This window comes from Hypanus sabinus, chromosome 4, assembly GCF_030144855.1.
Source record: "Hypanus sabinus isolate sHypSab1 chromosome 4, sHypSab1.hap1, whole genome shotgun sequence".
NCBI lineage: Eukaryota > Metazoa > Chordata > Chondrichthyes > Myliobatiformes > Dasyatidae > Hypanus > Hypanus sabinus.
Genome location: NC_082709.1, coordinates 120,674,502 through 120,693,305, shown reverse-complemented (window position 1 = coordinate 120,693,305; position 18,804 = coordinate 120,674,502). Strand labels below are relative to the sequence as shown.

At 37.9% G+C, this 18,804-nt stretch overlaps 1 protein-coding gene across 7 annotated transcripts in view; it reads left to right on the top strand.

Moving 5' to 3' along the window:
- The first annotated feature begins 35 nt into the window (after positions 1–35).
- Positions 36–18,804, top strand: part of ofd1 (OFD1 centriole and centriolar satellite protein) — a 101,082-nt gene continuing 82,313 nt past the window's right edge. For 3 of the 7 annotated variants that reach the window (XM_059968031.1, XM_059968029.1, XM_059968025.1), the window contains exons 1-11: positions 72–278; positions 2,070–2,176; positions 2,668–2,880; positions 7,479–7,547; positions 7,640–7,670; positions 7,787–7,894; positions 8,397–8,533; positions 11,925–12,098; positions 15,820–15,926; positions 17,278–17,397; positions 17,780–17,853. In XM_059968031.1, coding sequence (XP_059824014.1) covers positions 2,081–2,176; positions 2,668–2,880; positions 7,479–7,547; positions 7,640–7,670; positions 7,787–7,894; positions 8,397–8,533; positions 11,925–12,098; positions 15,820–15,926; positions 17,278–17,397; positions 17,780–17,853 — 1,129 coding nt within the window. In that variant the 5' untranslated portion in view covers positions 72–278; positions 2,070–2,080. Of the gene's footprint in view, positions 279–1,587; positions 2,177–2,667; positions 2,881–7,478; positions 7,548–7,639; positions 7,671–7,786; positions 7,895–8,396; positions 8,534–11,924; positions 12,099–15,819; positions 15,927–17,277; positions 17,398–17,779; positions 17,854–18,804 lie in introns of those variants that run through there. The other 4 variants (XM_059968027.1, XM_059968028.1, XM_059968032.1 and 1 more) reach the window with 4 other exon arrangements.

Here is an 18,804-nt window from a genome sequence, read left to right as displayed (position 1 = left end):
CAGCCAATCACTGACAGGCCTTTGTAACCAATCCAGTTGACGCTTGCGAAAGAATCGGGCGGTACCGGTGCTTGTTTCTTGCCGCCCGAGTGCCGCTGTTGTCTGAGTGACGGTTGGGGTAGCGGTGCGTTTTGGTTTGTGTGTGTTGGTTTTGCCTTCTGCAGGGGAGGCCTTTAACTCTGGGTGCGCATAATCCGAAGGAAAGCAGAGCAAAAGAAACAGTTTGCAAGGGGGGAAAGGGAGCTGAAGGGCTGAATTGACCAGCTCTCCTTGATTGGGTAAACATTGGCATCGGCATGACGGGCCGAGCAATACCTTTGCCGGGGGTTTGAACCCAACGATTACACTCAGGAGGCTGTTTTTGGTTGCTTTTTAAGAAGTCGAGGAAATTTTACGAGGGCAATGGTCTGAAAAGCAATTAAAAGGATGGAATTGTCATATCTCGTGTAACGATGACTTCCCTGAGTATATAATTCTGCACAGAGTTCAAAAGGCTGAACTTGGGATAGGGTAACCTGGCACTGGTTCTCCACAGAAGTTCTAAAATTAATGATTGTGCATTATAAATTATACTCAATTATGTGATGTATATCATCACGATGTGTGATTTTATTCGTGTTGTGACAGTGCAGAGACAAATAGATTTTGCCGATGCTGGAAATCTTGAGCAGCCCACAAAATTATTGTAGGAGCTTAGCAGGTCGGGCAGCATCTAGGAGGGAAATAAACAGGCGAATTTCGACCCGAGACCCAACGTTGACTGTTAGTTACCCTCCATATATGCTGCGTGAACTGCCGAGTTCCTCCATTGTTTTGTCTGTATTGCTAATGACAATGCATCTATAACCTATGACCACTTTCTGCGTTCAGGGGCAAGGGATGCGTGGCAGAGCAGAGTTTGCAGAGTAAAGTGCACAGACAAGTGTGGCTGTCAGATTAAAAAGTATCTACAACTTGCATAGATTTATAGACAGATCAAGTGTTTTGAAATTGTAGTGTGGTCCAATTGCACCACGTTGAAATTCTTGGAAGTGTGAGATTTTCTTCGGCTCTGGATTTGTCAGATTGATAGGATGTTCGAAGATGCAATAATACTTGGCAATTAGGTAAAGAACAGTGAAGAATAAAGAGGAGGAAACGGGAATTATTGGTAATGAAAGCTTAAAGCTGTTCTCGAGATTGTATATACAGGTTTTGCAGAAGTCTGCGTGATAATTGCACAGGACCTATGCAAAAACAAATTATGATCCTGGCAAATGGTAAAATTAGTCAAATACATAGTTTCTTCTTGTTATTGATGCACTTTTCTAAAATGGTGTATTTACTAATCCTATAACTTTGCACAACTTTATCTACGTAAAGTAAGTGTAAACTGTTACAGAATATATTTAATAGAGGACTCAAGTATAAAAGCAAGTCTGTATTGTTGAGGCTTTATAAAGCACATGTGAGGCCCCATTTGGAGTATTTTGAGCGGTTTTGGCCCTCTTGTCTAAGAAAAGATGTACTGGCATTGGAAAGGGTCCAGAGGAGGGTCACAGGAATGATTCCAGGAATGAAAGAGTTAACAAGTGAGTTTGATGGCTCTGGACCTATCCTTGCTGGAGTTTAGAAGAATGAACTGCTTTCTCACTGAAAGCTATCAAATATTGAAAGGTCTAGATAGAGTGTATGTGGAAAAGATGTTTTGTATATTGGGGGAGTCAAGGGCCAGAGGGCACAGCTTCAGAATAGAAGGACAATTGTTAAGAACAAAGATGAGGAGGAATTGCCTTAAACAGAAGGTGGTGAATCTGTGAAACTCATTGCCATAGACCGCTAAGGAGGCCAAATTATTGGGTATATTTGAAGTGGAGGTTGATAGTTTCTGAATTAGTCTGGGTGTAAAGGGGAGGAGGCAGGAGAATTTGGTTGAAAGGGATAATAAACTGACCATTATTAAATGGCCTAATTTTGTTCCTGTTTTATGGTTTTATGGCTATTTCAGACATTTTAACCATTATTCTTGATCTTGATGTTTACATTTTGTAATATAAAATAATTATATAATTTGGCTTAATGTGCTGCAGTTTATAAATAAATGGCTTCTGGAACTAGTCAAGCTATTACTTCAGAAGAGCTTCGGAGAAGACTTTATCAGACATTCAAAAATCGGGGTGTATTAGATTCTCTAAAGGTACTTATAAACAAAGAAATGATGGTATGCAGAAAGATTCAGGAATTGTGTACTAAGAGATAAATAATTCCCTAATTTATGACTAGATTGTTTGTATAATCTTATGTATTGAGTAGAAAACGCTGTGCTTGCATTGGAAGCAAAAATATTTTCCTTATTGTTTTTTGTAATTCTTGTAGATCACTTAAAAAATCAAAATATGTGTGTTGCAACATTTGATTGTAAATGGATGTTAAATAGCAACTCATGCTACTTCTAAAATTTATTATTACAAAACTTAGGGAGTTCTAAATTTTATCTTTGAAATTTTATTCTATTGTTAATTTTGTTTTTGAAGATATTGCTATATAGTTCTGTACAAACTAAGTTCCCCAGAATGCTACCTTAACTTGGCATGAAATAACTATATCTTGGTTGAAATTAGTCCACTCATTAGGGGTGAACAAGTTTCCGCAAAATATCATTTCACTTATAAATTTTTCCTTGACTAGTCTCAGCTTCGAAATCACCTTGTTCATGAATTGACACGTCCTGATTTAAATGGACATTTCCTTTCCTGTGGTCGTCGCCAGCATCCTTCTACAGATGAACCTTCTCTATTGATTTTGGCTGCAAATAGCATTGTAGCAGATCACTTGAGCCGAGCAGGATATGAGTACTCACTGTCTGTCTTCTATCCAGAATGTGGCTTAGAAAAGGAGAAGGTAATATCCTATCATATTCTATTATTACTTTAAATCGCGGTAGCATGAAGCAAATAGCTGAACTGATTATTGGTATAGTTTGAAATCAATATGTAGCCATTAAACTGTCAATGTTTTGTTGCAAAATAACTACTCCGACAAAATGTGTTGCTGTCAAGTTTTACAGATGCTTTATAACAATTTTAATTTGACATTTGGTAATGTGCTTGAGTAAATGCAATGTTCAAAGTAGGAGCATATGGTCTATTAACAATAACTTGTGTTAATAAGTTTATACAGTAAACTTTTGTTTGGAAATGTGCAGCTTGGGTGGTTGATAGTTGGGTTGAGTTGTTCTTCGATCTTGGCCAATTTATTTGCCAGTGCTTTGTCACCATATGAGGAGACATTATCAGTACACTGTTTATTGTGGTGTCTTCCAAATGCTTGGCCTTTATATATGTGTCAATCAGTTGATTGCTAAGTATATAAACACAAGAAGTTTGCCAAAACCCAATCAGTGATGAGACTTACTGTACATCACAATTTAATTTCTGTAATGACGATCAATCATCTGATTGATAAGATTATGAAGGCCAAGCATTCAGAGCACAAATCACAATTAACTGATGATAACTGCTTGTATGGTGAAGAGATGTTTGCAAGTAAATTGCCGAGATCAAAGAACAACTCAGCCCAACTGAGCTTATCATAATTTCCTTCTCTCACTATGAAGGCACTGTAGCAGCCTACAGATCCAGCAGCCTTTAACTTGATAATGTTACAGTGTGCTGTTTTTCCTTCAAATGAGCAATTGCAGCGATTTCAGATTTGGCCTTACTTGGAGTATATTTTCCGTGTGTGATTTCGACCAGTGCTGCAGGCAGTGATCAGGAAGAGAAACTCCAAATGATTTTCCTTGTCTCTTATACTGGAGTAGTTGGGTCAGTTTTTCTGCCTTCCTTTTGCTGTGGCTTGAGCTACCTTGCCTCAGTATAATCCTATCATTCAGCCTATCAGATTTTGCTGACCTCAACTTCTCCAGTGCATTCATCTGTTTAGGCAGATATCAGAGACCGGAGGCTTTTGATGCCAGTCCATAATATGTGTAACATACAGTGCCTATAAAAAGTATTTCCTTCCTCCCCCCCAGAAGTTTTCATGTTTTTGTTTTACAACATTCAATCACTGTGGATATAATTTGGCTTTTTTGACACTGATTCAACAGAAAAGACTCTTTTATGTCAAAGTGGAAACAAATTTCTATACAAATTTGTCTAAATTTATTAAATTATTAAACACAACATAAGTGATTGCATGCTTACTCACCCCCTTCAAGTTAGTATTTAGCAGATCTATCTTTGACAGCAATTATAGCCTTGAGTCTGTGTGGATAGGTCTCTATCAACTTTGCACATCTGGACACTGCTATTTTTCCCTATTATTCTTTACAAAGCTGCTCAAGCTCTGTCAGATTGCATGGGGATCATGAGTGAACAGCCCTTTTCAAGTCTAGCCACAAATTCTCAATGGGATTGAGGTCTGGACTCTTACTTGGCCGCTCCAGGACATTAATTTTGTTGTTTTTAAACTATCCCTGTGGAGCTTTGGCTTTATGCTTGAGGTCATTGTCTTGCTGGAAAACAAATCTTCTCTGAAGTTGCTGTTCTCTTGCAGAAATACAGGGATTTCCCTGAATTTTGCTGCTTTTATTTTACCTTCTACCGTCACAAGCCTTCCAGATCCTACTGCAGTGAAGCATTCTCAATGCATGATGCAGCTATCACCATACTTTACTGTAGGAATGGTGCATTTTTGATGATGTGCGGTGTTTGGCTTACACCAAACATAGCGTTTAGTCTGATGGCCAAAAAACCTAATTTTGGTTTCATCAGACCATAGAACCTGCTCCCAAATGACTTCAGAGTCTCCCACATGCCTTATGGAAAACTCCAGCCAAGATGTCATGTGAGCTTTTTTCAACGGTGGTTTTCTCTTTGCCACTCTCTCACAAAATTGCAACTGGTGAAGCACCAGAGCAACAGTTGTCTGTCCTGAAGCTTATAACTCCTCCAGAGTTATCATAGGTCTCTTGGTGGCCTCCCTCACTAGTCCCCTTCTTGCACGGTCACTCAGTTTTTGAGGACAGCCTGTTCTAGGCAGATTTACATTCTTGCCATTTCTTGGCAATTGACTTAACTGTACTCCAAGGGTTATTCAGTGACGTGAAAATTTTCTTGTATCCATCTCCTGACTTGTGCTTTTCAGTAACATTTTCAGAGTTGCATGGAATGTTCTTTTGTCTTCATGGTGTAGTTTTCACCAGATACTGACTCACCAGCAGTTGGACCTTCCCAATTCAAGTGTATTTTTACTACAATCATTCAAAACACCTTGACTGCACACAGGTTTATATATTGTATAGCTTGGACACCTTAACTCAATATGTGACTTGTCAAACCAATTGGCTGCACCAGTGATGATTTGGTGTGACATATTAAAGGGTGTGAATACTTATGCAATCAATTATTTTGTGTTTTATGTTTATAATTAATTTAGATCACTTTGTAGAGATCTGTTTTCACTCGACATGAAAGAGTCTTTTTCTGTTGATCAGTGTCAAAAAAAAAGCCAAATTAATCCACTGTGATTCAATGTTGTAAAGCAATAAAACATGAAAACTTACAAGGGGGTGAATACTTTTTTACAGGCACTGTATCTTGCCTGTGCTTTTCTATGCAATAGCATTAGTTTGAAAATTTGAGGGATAGGGACTGTTAATGAACAGTTACCAAGTAGGTTGTTAAGATTATTAATTGGACACCAGGATAAAACAAAGGATGTGCCTCTATGTTGAATAATTGATTAATCCATTTAAATTTGGGGCAAATCAGCAAGTTATTTAGTGATTATAGAATAATAACATATTCTTGTTATGGATGGTGAAAGGTATTCTGTATTATTGTGCAATATGTAATCTTGCAGCTATCGCAGGCAGTAGTCTTTTTGGATAAGACTCTATTAGCTTTGCACAACATGATGGAGCAAGATTTGCCCATTCCTCCTTGCTAAGTTGCTCAATTAGTTGAGTATAATCCTATCCGTATAATCTTGCTAAATTGCCAGATTAGTTGGGGAGTGACGGTGGACAGCAGTCTTGAGGTCTTGCTTGGGGTGTTCAATTGGGTTAAGGTCAAGATTCTGACTGCTTTGGGTCATTGTCCGGCTGAAAGATGAACTTCTTCCCCATTTTAAGCTTTCTGGCAAAAGCTAGCAGGTTTTTATCCAGGGTCTCTCTGTATTTAGCAGGATTCATCTTCCCATCAATCTTGACCAGATTTCTGACCCCAGCAGTGGAAAAGCATCCCTGTAGCATACACTATACAGTAGGGATGGTATTACCATGCTGCTTAATGTTGAAGCCAAGAAGTTCCACTTTACTCTCATCTGACTGTAAGACCTTCTTCCATATCTTTACTGTATCTTTTAAGCGATGCTTTGCAAAGTCTATATAGGCAAGGATATGCTTTTTTAGCCAAAGCTTCTTCCTTGTCACTCTTCCATAAGTACCCATTTTGTGCAAGGTCTTAGAGAATGTGGAGCCATGAGCCTCATCACTAGTTACAGTGACTGATGACTTCTGCAGCTCACTCAGTGACTGTTGGCATCATAGTAGCCTGTCAAAAGTGCGATTCTTCTCTGGCGACTAGCTTTAGAGGAGTGGCTTGACCTAGCCAGTGTGGCTGTGATTTCATTTTTTCCCCACTTATTCATGATGTTTTTCAGAGCAAAGCCTTTGAGATGGTCTTGTACATTTCCCCAGATTTGTACTTCTCTATTATCATTTCCCTGACTTTTGCTCTTTTGTTTTCATTTGGTGTGGTCTATTGAAAATCTACCATACTTACAGGGAGAGGGGGTATTTATTCTTGTGAATTCATTGAAAACAGCTGATCCTCAAATTGGGTGTGTTGTTGAGGTGATATAAAATATTGCACCTGATGAAAATTAGCATAGTAATTACAAAGTACTATAGTTAACCTTTTTGTTATTTTTGTTTTTTTTAAAAAACGGTGGTTCTTAGCTGTTCAGAGTACTTCAGGTTATCTGAAAGAAATGGAATTCATCAGTAATTTCTAGAAGCCATCGTATACTGCTCCTTGCCCTAATACTACCTTGGTTGTTATTGCCGTTATTCCTTGAATGTTTTTATTAAGCAACTAACAGCTTTCATGCTGTATTTCCTTCATTAACTGAAATAACTGTTGATAACTTAACAAATTTCCCTCATCAATATCCTGTTCTTTTTATGAATTATGTTTTAGCGAAAGACTAATAATTTGTGCATTTACTTGAGGAGTAAAATTAGCTATTTGCATTACTGTCTTATCTGAGTAATCGGAGAGAAACATTGATCAGGTAGTAAAGTTGTGCTTGGAACACCCTGGGTCTTTATTACATTTTATTTCTGCAACTAACAAGATGATACCAATTGGCCTGACTGAAAAAAATGTGCATTGAAGTTGCCAGATTGACATTTTATCCTTTGTTCGAACATTCTTGGATATTAATCTTATCGTCACCAGCGTGAAATGAATTTCACTTTTACTTTTTCAAAGGTATTCACAGCAAGAGATCTCCTACAGATCATGAAAATCAGCTCAACATCAGACCTTTACAAGTCAATTGTGAGTGTGTGTTTGATCATATTATAAATGAGTCTGACAGCTATGATTGTTTCCCTAGTATTGGATAACCTGTTTTGTTCTTCCAACTTCAGATCTCAAATCTTCAAAAGGATCATCAAAAAGGTAATTGGGTAAATGCAATAATACATTTGGAAAGAAATGTAAATAATGTAAAAAAAACTTTCAAAAATATTTGCACAAAAGATTTCTTAATGGATTCTTAATACTTGTGTTGTTAGGATTTCTGATGGAATTCCTGAAGGAACTGACTGATCATCACTTAACGAGGGACTTTCGAAATGCAGAGGTTCAGACAAACAGTATTCCACAGTATAAGGAATCTATTGGTGAGGAGTAAGGGTGGGCAATTCCCTTTTTAAACTTTTTGCTGTACAGATGTACCTCTGAATTAAGCAAATCTGCTGTAGTGCATACAGTTTAGTTGTGCTTGGTTGGATTTAAAGCTTATTCTGTAATTAAGCAGTTTTATATCAATGTATAAGAATGATCACCTTGCAGTACTATCACACCACAGGTTAAGCTTTTGGAAATTGGAATGCCTCTGCTTTGCAGGTGGCTAAAAAGTTCCTTTGAATATTTCAGTTGCTGATCTTGTGTGTGGCCAGAAAAGCATCTAAAGTCAGAAGCCACGTTGTACTTGTGTAGTAGCAAAAGGAGATAAAGCTCTATTCAAATGTAAATCTTAAAAACCTTTTTTAAAATTATTTATCACCTTTGGCAATTTCTGACTCTTGTCAGCAGCAAAATGACAATGTAAATATGCAACTTTCATTATTCTCTACTGATTTCTTGTTGTTGTCTTCAGTATGCAGCTTTTTATTTTTACAGTTGATAAGCTTCAAATGATTGACGAAGAGTATGCAGCGTTTCAACCTGCAAGCATGCGAGAGGACTTCTGGGAAACAAAACTGCTTAAATATCGTAAGCAAATAGAAGAACAGCTTCATGCAGAACTGCAGCAAAAGGTTGTGTATCATATTATATTTAATCTTAATCACATGATAATGTTGTATAATTTAGTCTTTCCAAATTAGGTAAAATATTCAACAGTTTAATTTATAACCACATATAGAGCAGAATGGCCCATACCTTAATACAGATGCAATTTAATATGGAAGGTGTTAGTGATGCTCTGGTCCACTGGAAGGTGCACTGTTGCATATGTAGTCAGCACACAATCTATGATTGATATGATCTGGAAATTCTTGCATGTTAGTCACACAGTGCACACCCCTGGGTCGCCTCAGGCTCGCTCAGCTCGATCTCGTCTAGGGGGAGCAACCTTCGGCCCCGCCAAACTGGGTAATCAGCTTGTGTGAAATGCTGTGTGATGTCCCCGCCTTGCCAAAAAACAGACAGGACACCATTTACGATTAAATGATTACAATTTATAAAGATTACTATAACTAAGTGATTAATAATGATACAGTATATATGAAGGAAAAGAAAATAAAGAAAAGGCGCCAAACTTATCAAAGTCCAAACCACTTCGTGCACAACTGTTGGAGCTCAATTACTGAAGTCTTCTGGCCACCATTCGATTCCCTCCGAACTCCTCGACTGGCAGCTCAGGACCACCTGAAGTGGTCAACCAAGCACATCTATCTTCGTCTCCTCTCCTGTGGGTACCTCCTGGCCTCGGACACCCACTTGGGGTCTGTTCCTCGCCTAGTTTACAGCATCACGTCCTCTCTCTCTCTCTCACTCCCTTGCGCCGATCTCCCCAAAAGCCCGCCACCAACAGTTTACGGACTCAGAAAAAAGAACAACATTAATCCCAATTGGTTAACGAAGGAATACAATTCTTGTTATCAGTAAATTTTAACCCAAACAAGCTTCCAGCACTCTTTCGCAACAAAGAAGCATTCCTACTTTTAACAAAACAAAGAAGCCATTTTAATTAACATACACAGTAACAAAGAAAAAGAAGAAACCCCCTTTACACTGTGTTTAAAAAAACATTGAATTTTTATTTTAACTATCTTGAATAATGTGCATCAATGCTTTTTACAACACAATAAGAGGGAACTTAGAACTAGCTCTAACCTTGTAAAACCAATTTTGTGTATGTTATGTCGTCAAGGTATAGAATAACATTTAAATTAAGTTTCCGATATACAGCTTTTGCTTTAATTTCATTTGTATTTCCCAAAATTAATTTTAATTTCTCCATATAAAGTAAAATCAGTAGTAAAAACAAGAAGTGTTAAAATTATTAATAGATCTGGCAATACGTGTATATGACAAAATAGTGCTAATGTTTCAGGTCGATGATGCCAGATGACCTGAATGAAAATAGTATATATTGAAATTGGTGGATTTGCATCTTGTATGTTTGTGACATCGTCTTCCCACAAACGATGCCTGATCAGCTTAGTATTTCCTACATTTCTCTTCTGCTTATCAATCATCTGATTTTTTTTTTGCTTTTAACCAAAATTATTGTCTTTTACTCTTTGATTTCCACACTTTTTTTCAATCAGGTTGTGACATCACCGTGTTCCTATAGAAAGTGTTTGATTTCAGACTATGTGGGGGGGGGGGGGAAGAGGGCAATCCTTAGGCTAAAACATACTGTATCTGCCTTTTGCCAAGGACTCTGAAGAGAACTAGCAGGAATGTCTTTCTCACAGGTTAACTTGTCTCGGACTTTTTTCTCCTGAACATTGAAAACAGAAGGCAGGGACAAGTTGGTGGTCAGTTGTCTGCACATCTGACTTCCTTTTCCACTACTGAACTCACCAGCGAGTCCAGCCATGAAGCGCAAGATGACTGAATTGAGAATTGAGGAACAAGTTTTTAGAAGTGTGCTTTTCTTTATTTGAATGTGTTGCAAGGCTTTTTTAAAAAGGAGAGTGGTTTGTTTGTTTTTGATTTATTTGTTACTGTCTGGAAGCTTAAGGTATGATTTTATACATTTTTTATTTTATAAATTATAAAACTATTGTTTTTAAATGTCTCTGGTTATCAGAATTATTTGAAAGCTATGTATGAGTTGTCAAAGCAATTCTGCAAACCCACGATGCTTAAGTGAAATCATAGAAAATACAAGGTTGAGCATGTCCTGCAAGCTAGATTGAACATAATCCAGCCAAGTGTGTGTAAGATCTCATTTTGAGGTTAGGTCAGCAAGGTTGTTAACCTTCATTCCATGATCAATGATCTGGATATTCTAGTGAAATATGAGCAAGCAATGTTGAGACTAGAGTATTTTTCAATAGAGATTTTATTTCCACTTTACTAACGTTGTTAAATTGAGCAAAATTTAATCATTATTACAATGGATATTGATACAGAAATTAAAGCATATTGTTACTGCATTTCAGTATATTTGCATTGTCCGACAACGAAGTTGTGACAGTACTGTCGCTGTGGCAGATATAATAATTAAGGACAGTGGTTTTTGTATTGGTATCAATCTTTCAAAATCTAGAATGCATTGAATTAAAACTGTGTATAAACATTTTAAATAACAGATGGAGTAATCTTCCATTCATTCTTTGTTTCTTGGTTTCCATATGACCATAAGATACAGGAGCAAAATCGGGCCACACGGCCCATTGAGTCCACTCCATCGTTCTATCGTGGTTGATTTCCCCCTCAACAGCATTCTTTTACCTTCTTCCCATAATCTTTGATGCCCTTACTAATCAAGAACCTAATAACCTATCAACGCTCTGCTTTAAATATACCCAATGGCTTCGCCTTCACAGCCAGCACTGGCAACGAATTCCTCAGATCTCCACCCCCCCCCCCCCCCCAATGGCTAAAGAAATTCATCCTCATCTCTATTCTGAGAGGACATTCTTCTATTCTGAGGCTAAGATACTTAATGTTTTCAAACTTCTGTTTGCATTCCAGAAATACCAACATTTATTTTGTTTTAACATCCCTAATCTGAAGTACTGTTCCTAGTTGTCCCCAGTCTTGCTGAACTTCCATGTTCATTGTTCCATGGATCCTGTATGCCCTTCCCAGAATCTTGAGGATACTTCAAAAATGATAAATTAGTGGTTCTGACCATTTTGGTTTGTTAGTAATTTGATTTTGTAAATTCTTCCAAGCATCATGAGTGAAATCATTTTGGGTCCAGCTGCTCTTTGTTGCTGACACTGACATTTTTTTGCTATTGACAGTAACTTTTCTTTTCCTTTACAAATCTCACATTTTCCTTCAGTGCTTTGCACCTTAACATAGGTGTAAAGTACAACATAGGTGTACTTGGCCATGGCACAAGACCAGTTGAATTATATTACAGTTGGCATGCTAACTACTTTATCTTAAGTATTCTTCTCTGCTTTGTTTTAAATACTCTTAATGTTTAATAAACTTACTGGGTTCTTTTATTCCTGGTAGCTACAGCATTTTAAGGATGTGGAATTGGCTAAAATTCAGATTCAGGAGAAAGAGCTGTCAAGGAAGATCATAGAAGACCAAAGATTGAAACTAGATAAAATGTATCAGTTGAAAGTTGAAGCATTGATTGCACGAGAGAAGAATGCTATTGAGAGACTTCAGAAACAGCAGGAGGTAGGTTTAAATATGCAATAGTAGAGACCATTCGTAAATTGGCTTTCTATAACTAAATATTGTTTAAAAAAACTTAAACTAATGATCAATTGATTGGATTGGAAATTTGTTTTTTTTTTGCAGATTGAAGTAAAGTGCATGTGCAGCTCTCACAAATCAAATCAAATTTCTATCACAGTCTCTTAAATTAATTGCCCAGACTGAAATATTCTCACCAATAATCATGGGCATTGCATACTGTTTGTACACACGGGGAAGGGGGAGGTGATACTACAGGGGTGTATTCAATGTTCTGATGCCGCAAAATACCATAATAGGAATGGTTCTCATCATATGTTAATACCCTTTCCTTTAAGGACTATTTCTATTGTACGCAGAGATACTCTAGACAAACAAAAAACAGAGGAAAAATATTTAGAAATGAATAGTGCCTGTTTGTGGTCACTAAATTGATCTGGATGCAGAGGACTGACCAAATATTCTCTCCAGATGCCCTGAAAACTGACAGTTCAGCATTTTTCATTACGCTCCATGGATTACAGTCTGTTCTTGCATGCTGTGAGAGGTATTTTTGAATTCTGATGGAATTCCACAGCCCACTACACATTTCAAACCACTGTAACTTGATACACATGTGCAATGCCAACTGAGCTGGCCTCCTGTGTCCAAGGGTTTCTTCCGCAAATCAGATAGGCCAGAAGTAGTGACTAAGCCTTTGTTGGTGGATCTTAAGCCCCTGCCCTTGAATGTAGTGATCCTTTGATGGTTAACTCCTTTCAAAGTCCTTTGAGCCATTTTATAAGTATCTGATGATCAGCAACTTGTAAAATATTTATTAGTGAAAAATTATTTGTTAATTAAAGACTTCTCAAAACAATTTAAACTGTTAAGAATTATTAAAAAAAATAAAATAACCCACTTTTTGTACTCCAAGATAAATAACCCTTTCCCACAGTATTGAGCCACGCAAGTAATGTCATGCACAGTTAACATAAAGTTGAGGGATTGGGTATAAGTGTGCCTGGTTCCCCTCGTTTCAGCATAGTGCTCCACTACGGAACTTGCTGCTCAGCAGCAGATGATGAGTCACATATGCTGGAATCTGACCTCAACCAGATGTATATTTCTAGCCGAGGCATCCAAAGTACAGCAGTGTCAAATTTTAGCATACTATTTAAACTCATCTGTGCACAGTGAATGATGTGATTTTTATTATAACCAAAATTGTTAGTATATTGGAGTCATTATTTTGAAGTATTTCTTTTATGTAACAGTGAAAACCATTAGATATTGGGTTAGAACTTAAATACCACAGCACTTTTTGGGTTTCACTAATTTCTATTTTGTTTATCGATCCTCATGGTACTTTGCAGTGGTGCCTCCTTTATTTCTTCCTAGTGGCACAAGATGTTTCCCTTTCCCAGACTCACATGGCCTTGATGGCCCCTGGAACATTCTTGCCTTTGGTGGGTAGGCTTCGGACTGCTACCCAAAGTCGAATGAAAGCCCTTTGTTTTAGTTGAGTATAATGGATGGTGGATGATGGAGACTGTGGTGGGATGTGTTTTAATGGCTGGTGCACATCAGATAACCTCTCAAAGGACTGAGTAGACCACGGTGCAATGATCTGTTGGTAATCAGATCACCTCTTTGTTTCAACTATTAGAGCCCCACATAAATTGGCTGACCATCTCTAGATTGAAGGTGTCTGTTCTTTGCTGTTTTAATTATTCTCAGAATCAGCCCTCTGTGTTCTCACAAGGACTCTACTCATGATAAATAGGTTTGTGGGAGTAGTGGATGTGTTTTGCTGCTTGTAGGAAGAGGGCAGAGCTCCCACATATGCCTCTACTTTGTTAGCAGAGTGATCTGCTCATCGGTGGCATCTCTGCTTTTGGAGGAGTAAAATCTGCATATTGCAACACTGGTGTTCATTCTGCTTTCCTGGAGTTTCTGTTGGCTCCTGAAGTTGGCTCAAGCCCAAACCACCTGGTGTTCATTGGAAATAGCAGTCTGCTCACCAGAGAACAGAGCAGCCTTTCTGTTTAGTTAGGTCATCAGGCTACTCCATCGTGGCATTTAATTGTTGCCTTTAGCAGTTGAACCCATGTGGCACAGACCAGATCTTTAACTAAATTATGGTAAAGCTACATGGAAGCAGTTAAGTTGCCACCATAATTGTCATTTGAACATGACAGTATTATGATGGACTTGTCATTGAAGTCAGCAAGAATGTATTCATGCCTCTAGGCTAGATGTTGTGGTGTTCTGCCTTTATACAACCACATGCTAGAGTGTGAAGACAGAGGTTTCTATGCTCCTTGTCTTCCATACTGCGATATGGGCCTAAGTACCGTGTATCTACAATAGTTTACTCATCACACACTCCTGCGAGGCAGTACAGTTTATAGACCTTGCCACCAGGGAACTCCCTATATAGTACAACACTAGATAGTGAAATAATAGACTGTAGCCCCAAGTGACACATTCTCTCCAGTGAATCTTGAAATGCTGTCCTATTTTGCTGTTGATTCTGTTCTCCATGGAAGCAATTGAAAGCATTTTTGCTGTTTGACTATGATGTGACACATTGTAATGTACATTTCTGGGTTTAAACCTTATGCAGTTTCAAAGTTTAAACTAAATTTATTATCAAAATACATACATGTCACCACATACAATCCTGAGGTTCAGTTTTTTTGTGGGCATGCACAGTAAATCCAAGAAACACAATAGAATCCATGAAAGACTGCACTCAACAGGATGGACAATCAACCAATGTGCAAAAGACATCAAATTGTGCAACTACAAGAGAAAATAATAATAAGTAAACAATAAATATCGAGAACGTAAGATGAAAAGTTATTGAATCTGAGTCCATAGACTGTAGCTAAGCATAGCTAAAATGCCATCTATAAATTCATTGATGACGCAGCTATTGATAGAATCTCATATGGCAATGAGAATGCTTACAGGAGCAAGATAGATTGACTGGTTAAGTGGTGTTACAACAATATCGTTGAACTCAACTGTCACAAGATTATGGAACTGATTGTGGATGTCAAAGGAAAGGAAAGTTAGGAGAACACACCAGTACTCATTGAGAGGTCAGCAGCAGAAAAGGCGAGCAGCTTCAGGTTTCTGGGCGTCAACATCTCTGAGGATCTATCCTGGATTCAACACAATCATCATGAAGAAGGCCAACAGCTGTAATTAGGAATTTGAGGAGATTTGATATTTCACCAAAAGCTCTTTCAATTTTGTATAGATGTATGGTGGCGAGCATTCTGACCATTTGCTTAACTGTGTGGTATGGAGGCTCCAATGCACAGGATCGCAAGAGGCTGCGAACAGTTATAGACTCAGCCAGCTCTCTTATGGGCCAAGCCGCTCCACCATCGAGAATGTTTATAAGATGGCTCTCTTTTCATTACAACTGTCAAAGGGGAGGTCCAGGAGACTGAAGACCCGCAGTCAGTCAATTAAGCTTCTCCTCCGCCATCGGATATTTGAACAGTCTGTCAATATTTTTTGTTTTGCATTGTTAGTTTATAGATTTTTATGTCTTGCGCTGTACTGCTGCACAGTACAGCAATTTTCACATTGTATGTATGTCAATAATAATAAATCTGATTCTTAATTTATTTTGGCACAAGTTAAGCAAGTACAGCATCTAATGAAATTAATTTTCAGATTATTTAGAATTTCTATTTTGTTACAGGTTGAAGAGAAAGAAATCTATATGCAGAGACAAAGTTTATTAAAAGACATTGAATCTCTGCGTAATAGAGAAATAGAACTTGGACAACGATTTGAAGCCTTTGAAATGTAAGTATAACATCAAATTGGAGAAACATGGTAATACACATTTAAATACACATCTGTAATACACACTTAAAAAGCGGGGAGGTGGGAAAAAGGAGTTTGATAAACACACAAAATATTGGAGGAAGTCGATCAGGCAGCATCTGTGGAAATGAATAAACATGTTTGTGTTTTGTCCGAGACCAGAAAGTTGAGTTTTTCCATGTTTGTAAACAATTTTTTTAAAGTGCAGATGCTGGAAATTTGAAATAAAAACAAAATGTTGGATGTACATTAGTCAGGCAGCACCTACCGAGAAAGAAATAGAGTTACTGTTTCAGGTCACTGATCTTTCATCAGACCGTTGAGTCCAAAACACGATAAAGAAGGTTCATGGCATGCTTGTCTTTAATAGAAACATTGTTTTCAAGAGCTGGGAAATTACATTGAAGCTTTATAAAACTCTAGATAGACTATTTTTATGAGTATTACATTGATTTTCTGGTTGCCTCATTATAGGAGGATAGAACATAGAACTGTACAGTACAATACAGACTTCCAGCCCACAATGTTGTGCCTACTCCAGCATCAATCTAACCCTTCCCTCCTACGTAGCCCTCCATTTTCTTTTTACATCCGTGTGCCTATTTAAGGGTCTCTTAGAAGTCCATAGTATATATGCCTCTACCACCATCCCTGGCAATGCGTTCTATGTACCCACTACTCTCTGTGTTAGTTAAGAAAAACTACCTCTGACCTCCCCTGTACTTTCCTCTAGTCACCTTAACTTTGTTTCCTTGTAGTAGCCATTTCCGACTAGTTAAAAGTCCCTGGCTGTCCACTGTTAAATATGCCTCTTATAATAGTATGCACCTCTGTCAAGTCACTTCTCACCTCCTGAACAAACTCCTTATAGAAGTTTATAACATTGAGAGGCAGCCAGTTTTTTTAACCCAGGGTTGAATGTCTAAATTAGAGGGTGTGCTTTTAAGGTGAGAGGTGTAAAGTTCAAAGGAGATGTGCATGGCAAGTTTTTTTAAAATACAGAGTGATAGGTGCTTGGAATGCACTGACAGGGGAGGTAGTGGAGCTAAATACAATAGAGGTGCTTAAAAGGCTCTTAAGTAGTCGCATGAATGTGCAGAGAATGGTGGGATAAGGAACTAGTTAGGCATTTAATTGTCAGTTTAAATAGTTTAGTATAACATGGTGAGCTGAAGGGCTTGCTCCTGTACTGTCCTATTCTATGTGATAGTATATGAAATGAGCAATTAAAATTTTTGAAAACTGTACAGATCATGACAGCACACTCATGGGAATGTATATCAATTGTGATTTGGCATAGTTCTCACTCATAATTTTTCTCCTATATCAGGGCTCAAAATCTGCAGGAACATAAGAACAAGAGTGTACAAGATAATCTCCAAAGACGGGAGCTGGCAGTGAAAAATATCGAGGACATGTATGAGCAAAAGCTTAAGAATGAACTATGCAAGTAAGATGCATGATTTGGGAACCCAAAAAACAAAAGTACACCTACTTCCAATGTGTAGCAATTATATTAACTAACATTCTGAACATCCTTCCTGTTTCCTTCTTGAAGTTGTTGCGATAGGTAGAAACTTTCATTGGGGAAAATGCTCAGTGGGAAACATTGTTAACTGCAAAAACTATAATTTACTTCAAACTAATTTGTTATTTGTGATAACTGAAAATGTGCAATTAATTTGTACCAGATTAATGTCATGAAAGTTCGTGCTTGCATTTTAATATTTTATCGATGAGCTTGTAAAACTTGAAGAGATTTAAAGAGTCAGTTCAGATTTAATTTACGCTTGTTTCTATTAACTACTAGATAATGCTGCTCTTCTGTATAGGTATCAGCTTGAACTACAAGAAGATTATCGAAAGAGAGCTGAGAAAGTGGCAGTAAATGAGAAAAGAATTGAAGGTATGTTTTAATATTTGACAGCTTTTTATGGCTTACACAGGAGAACTATTTATTTGGGGGGAAGAAATAAAAAATGCAAGAAACCTCAACATATCTATTAGTATATGTGGGAAACATTTTAGGCTGATGATTTATCATCAGAACATGGTATTAACGGCAAATCATTGGACATGAGACCAGAAGAAACTGAGGCAGGAGAAGGTCAATTAGCCCCCGAAACCTGCTGTGGCATTCAGTTAGATCTTGCCTGATCCAATCCTCAATGCCATGTTTTGGCCTCTCCATCTATACCCCTTGACTCCTGCAGCTTAAGTATCTGTCAGTCTCTTCCCTGAATAGTCTCTTCATTGACTCATTTCCACAATTTTCTGGAGTAGAGATTTCCAAAGAATCTCAACTCTTGAAGCGGGCATAAAACATCCTCCTCTATCGTAAATGGTCAACTCTGAAACTAGATCAGGGATTCCAAACGTTTTTATGCCATGGAGTCTTACCATTAACTGAGTGGTTCTTGGACCCCAGGTTGGGAACCCCTCCTCTAGGTAATCCGGCCAGGGGAAATATCGTCTTGTTATTCATCCCCTCAGTGCTGCTAGGAACCTTCTATTTTAATAACCATTCATTCTTCTAAATTATAATGGATGGAGGCACAACCTACATAGCCTTCCTTCAGGCATCAAAACTTTCATCCTTTTATCCTTTTTTCAACTTTTATGCCCGCTTCAAGAGTTGAGATTCTTTGGAAATCTCTACTCCAGAAAATTGTGGAAATGAGTCAATGAAGAGACTATTCAAGGAAGAGACTGACAGATACTTAAGCTGCAGGAGTCAAGGGGTATAGATGGAGAGGCCAAAACATGGCATTGAGGATTGGATCAGGCAAGATCTAACTGAATGCCACAGCAGGTTTCGGGGGCTAATTGACCTTCTCCTGCCTCAGTTTCAGTCGAA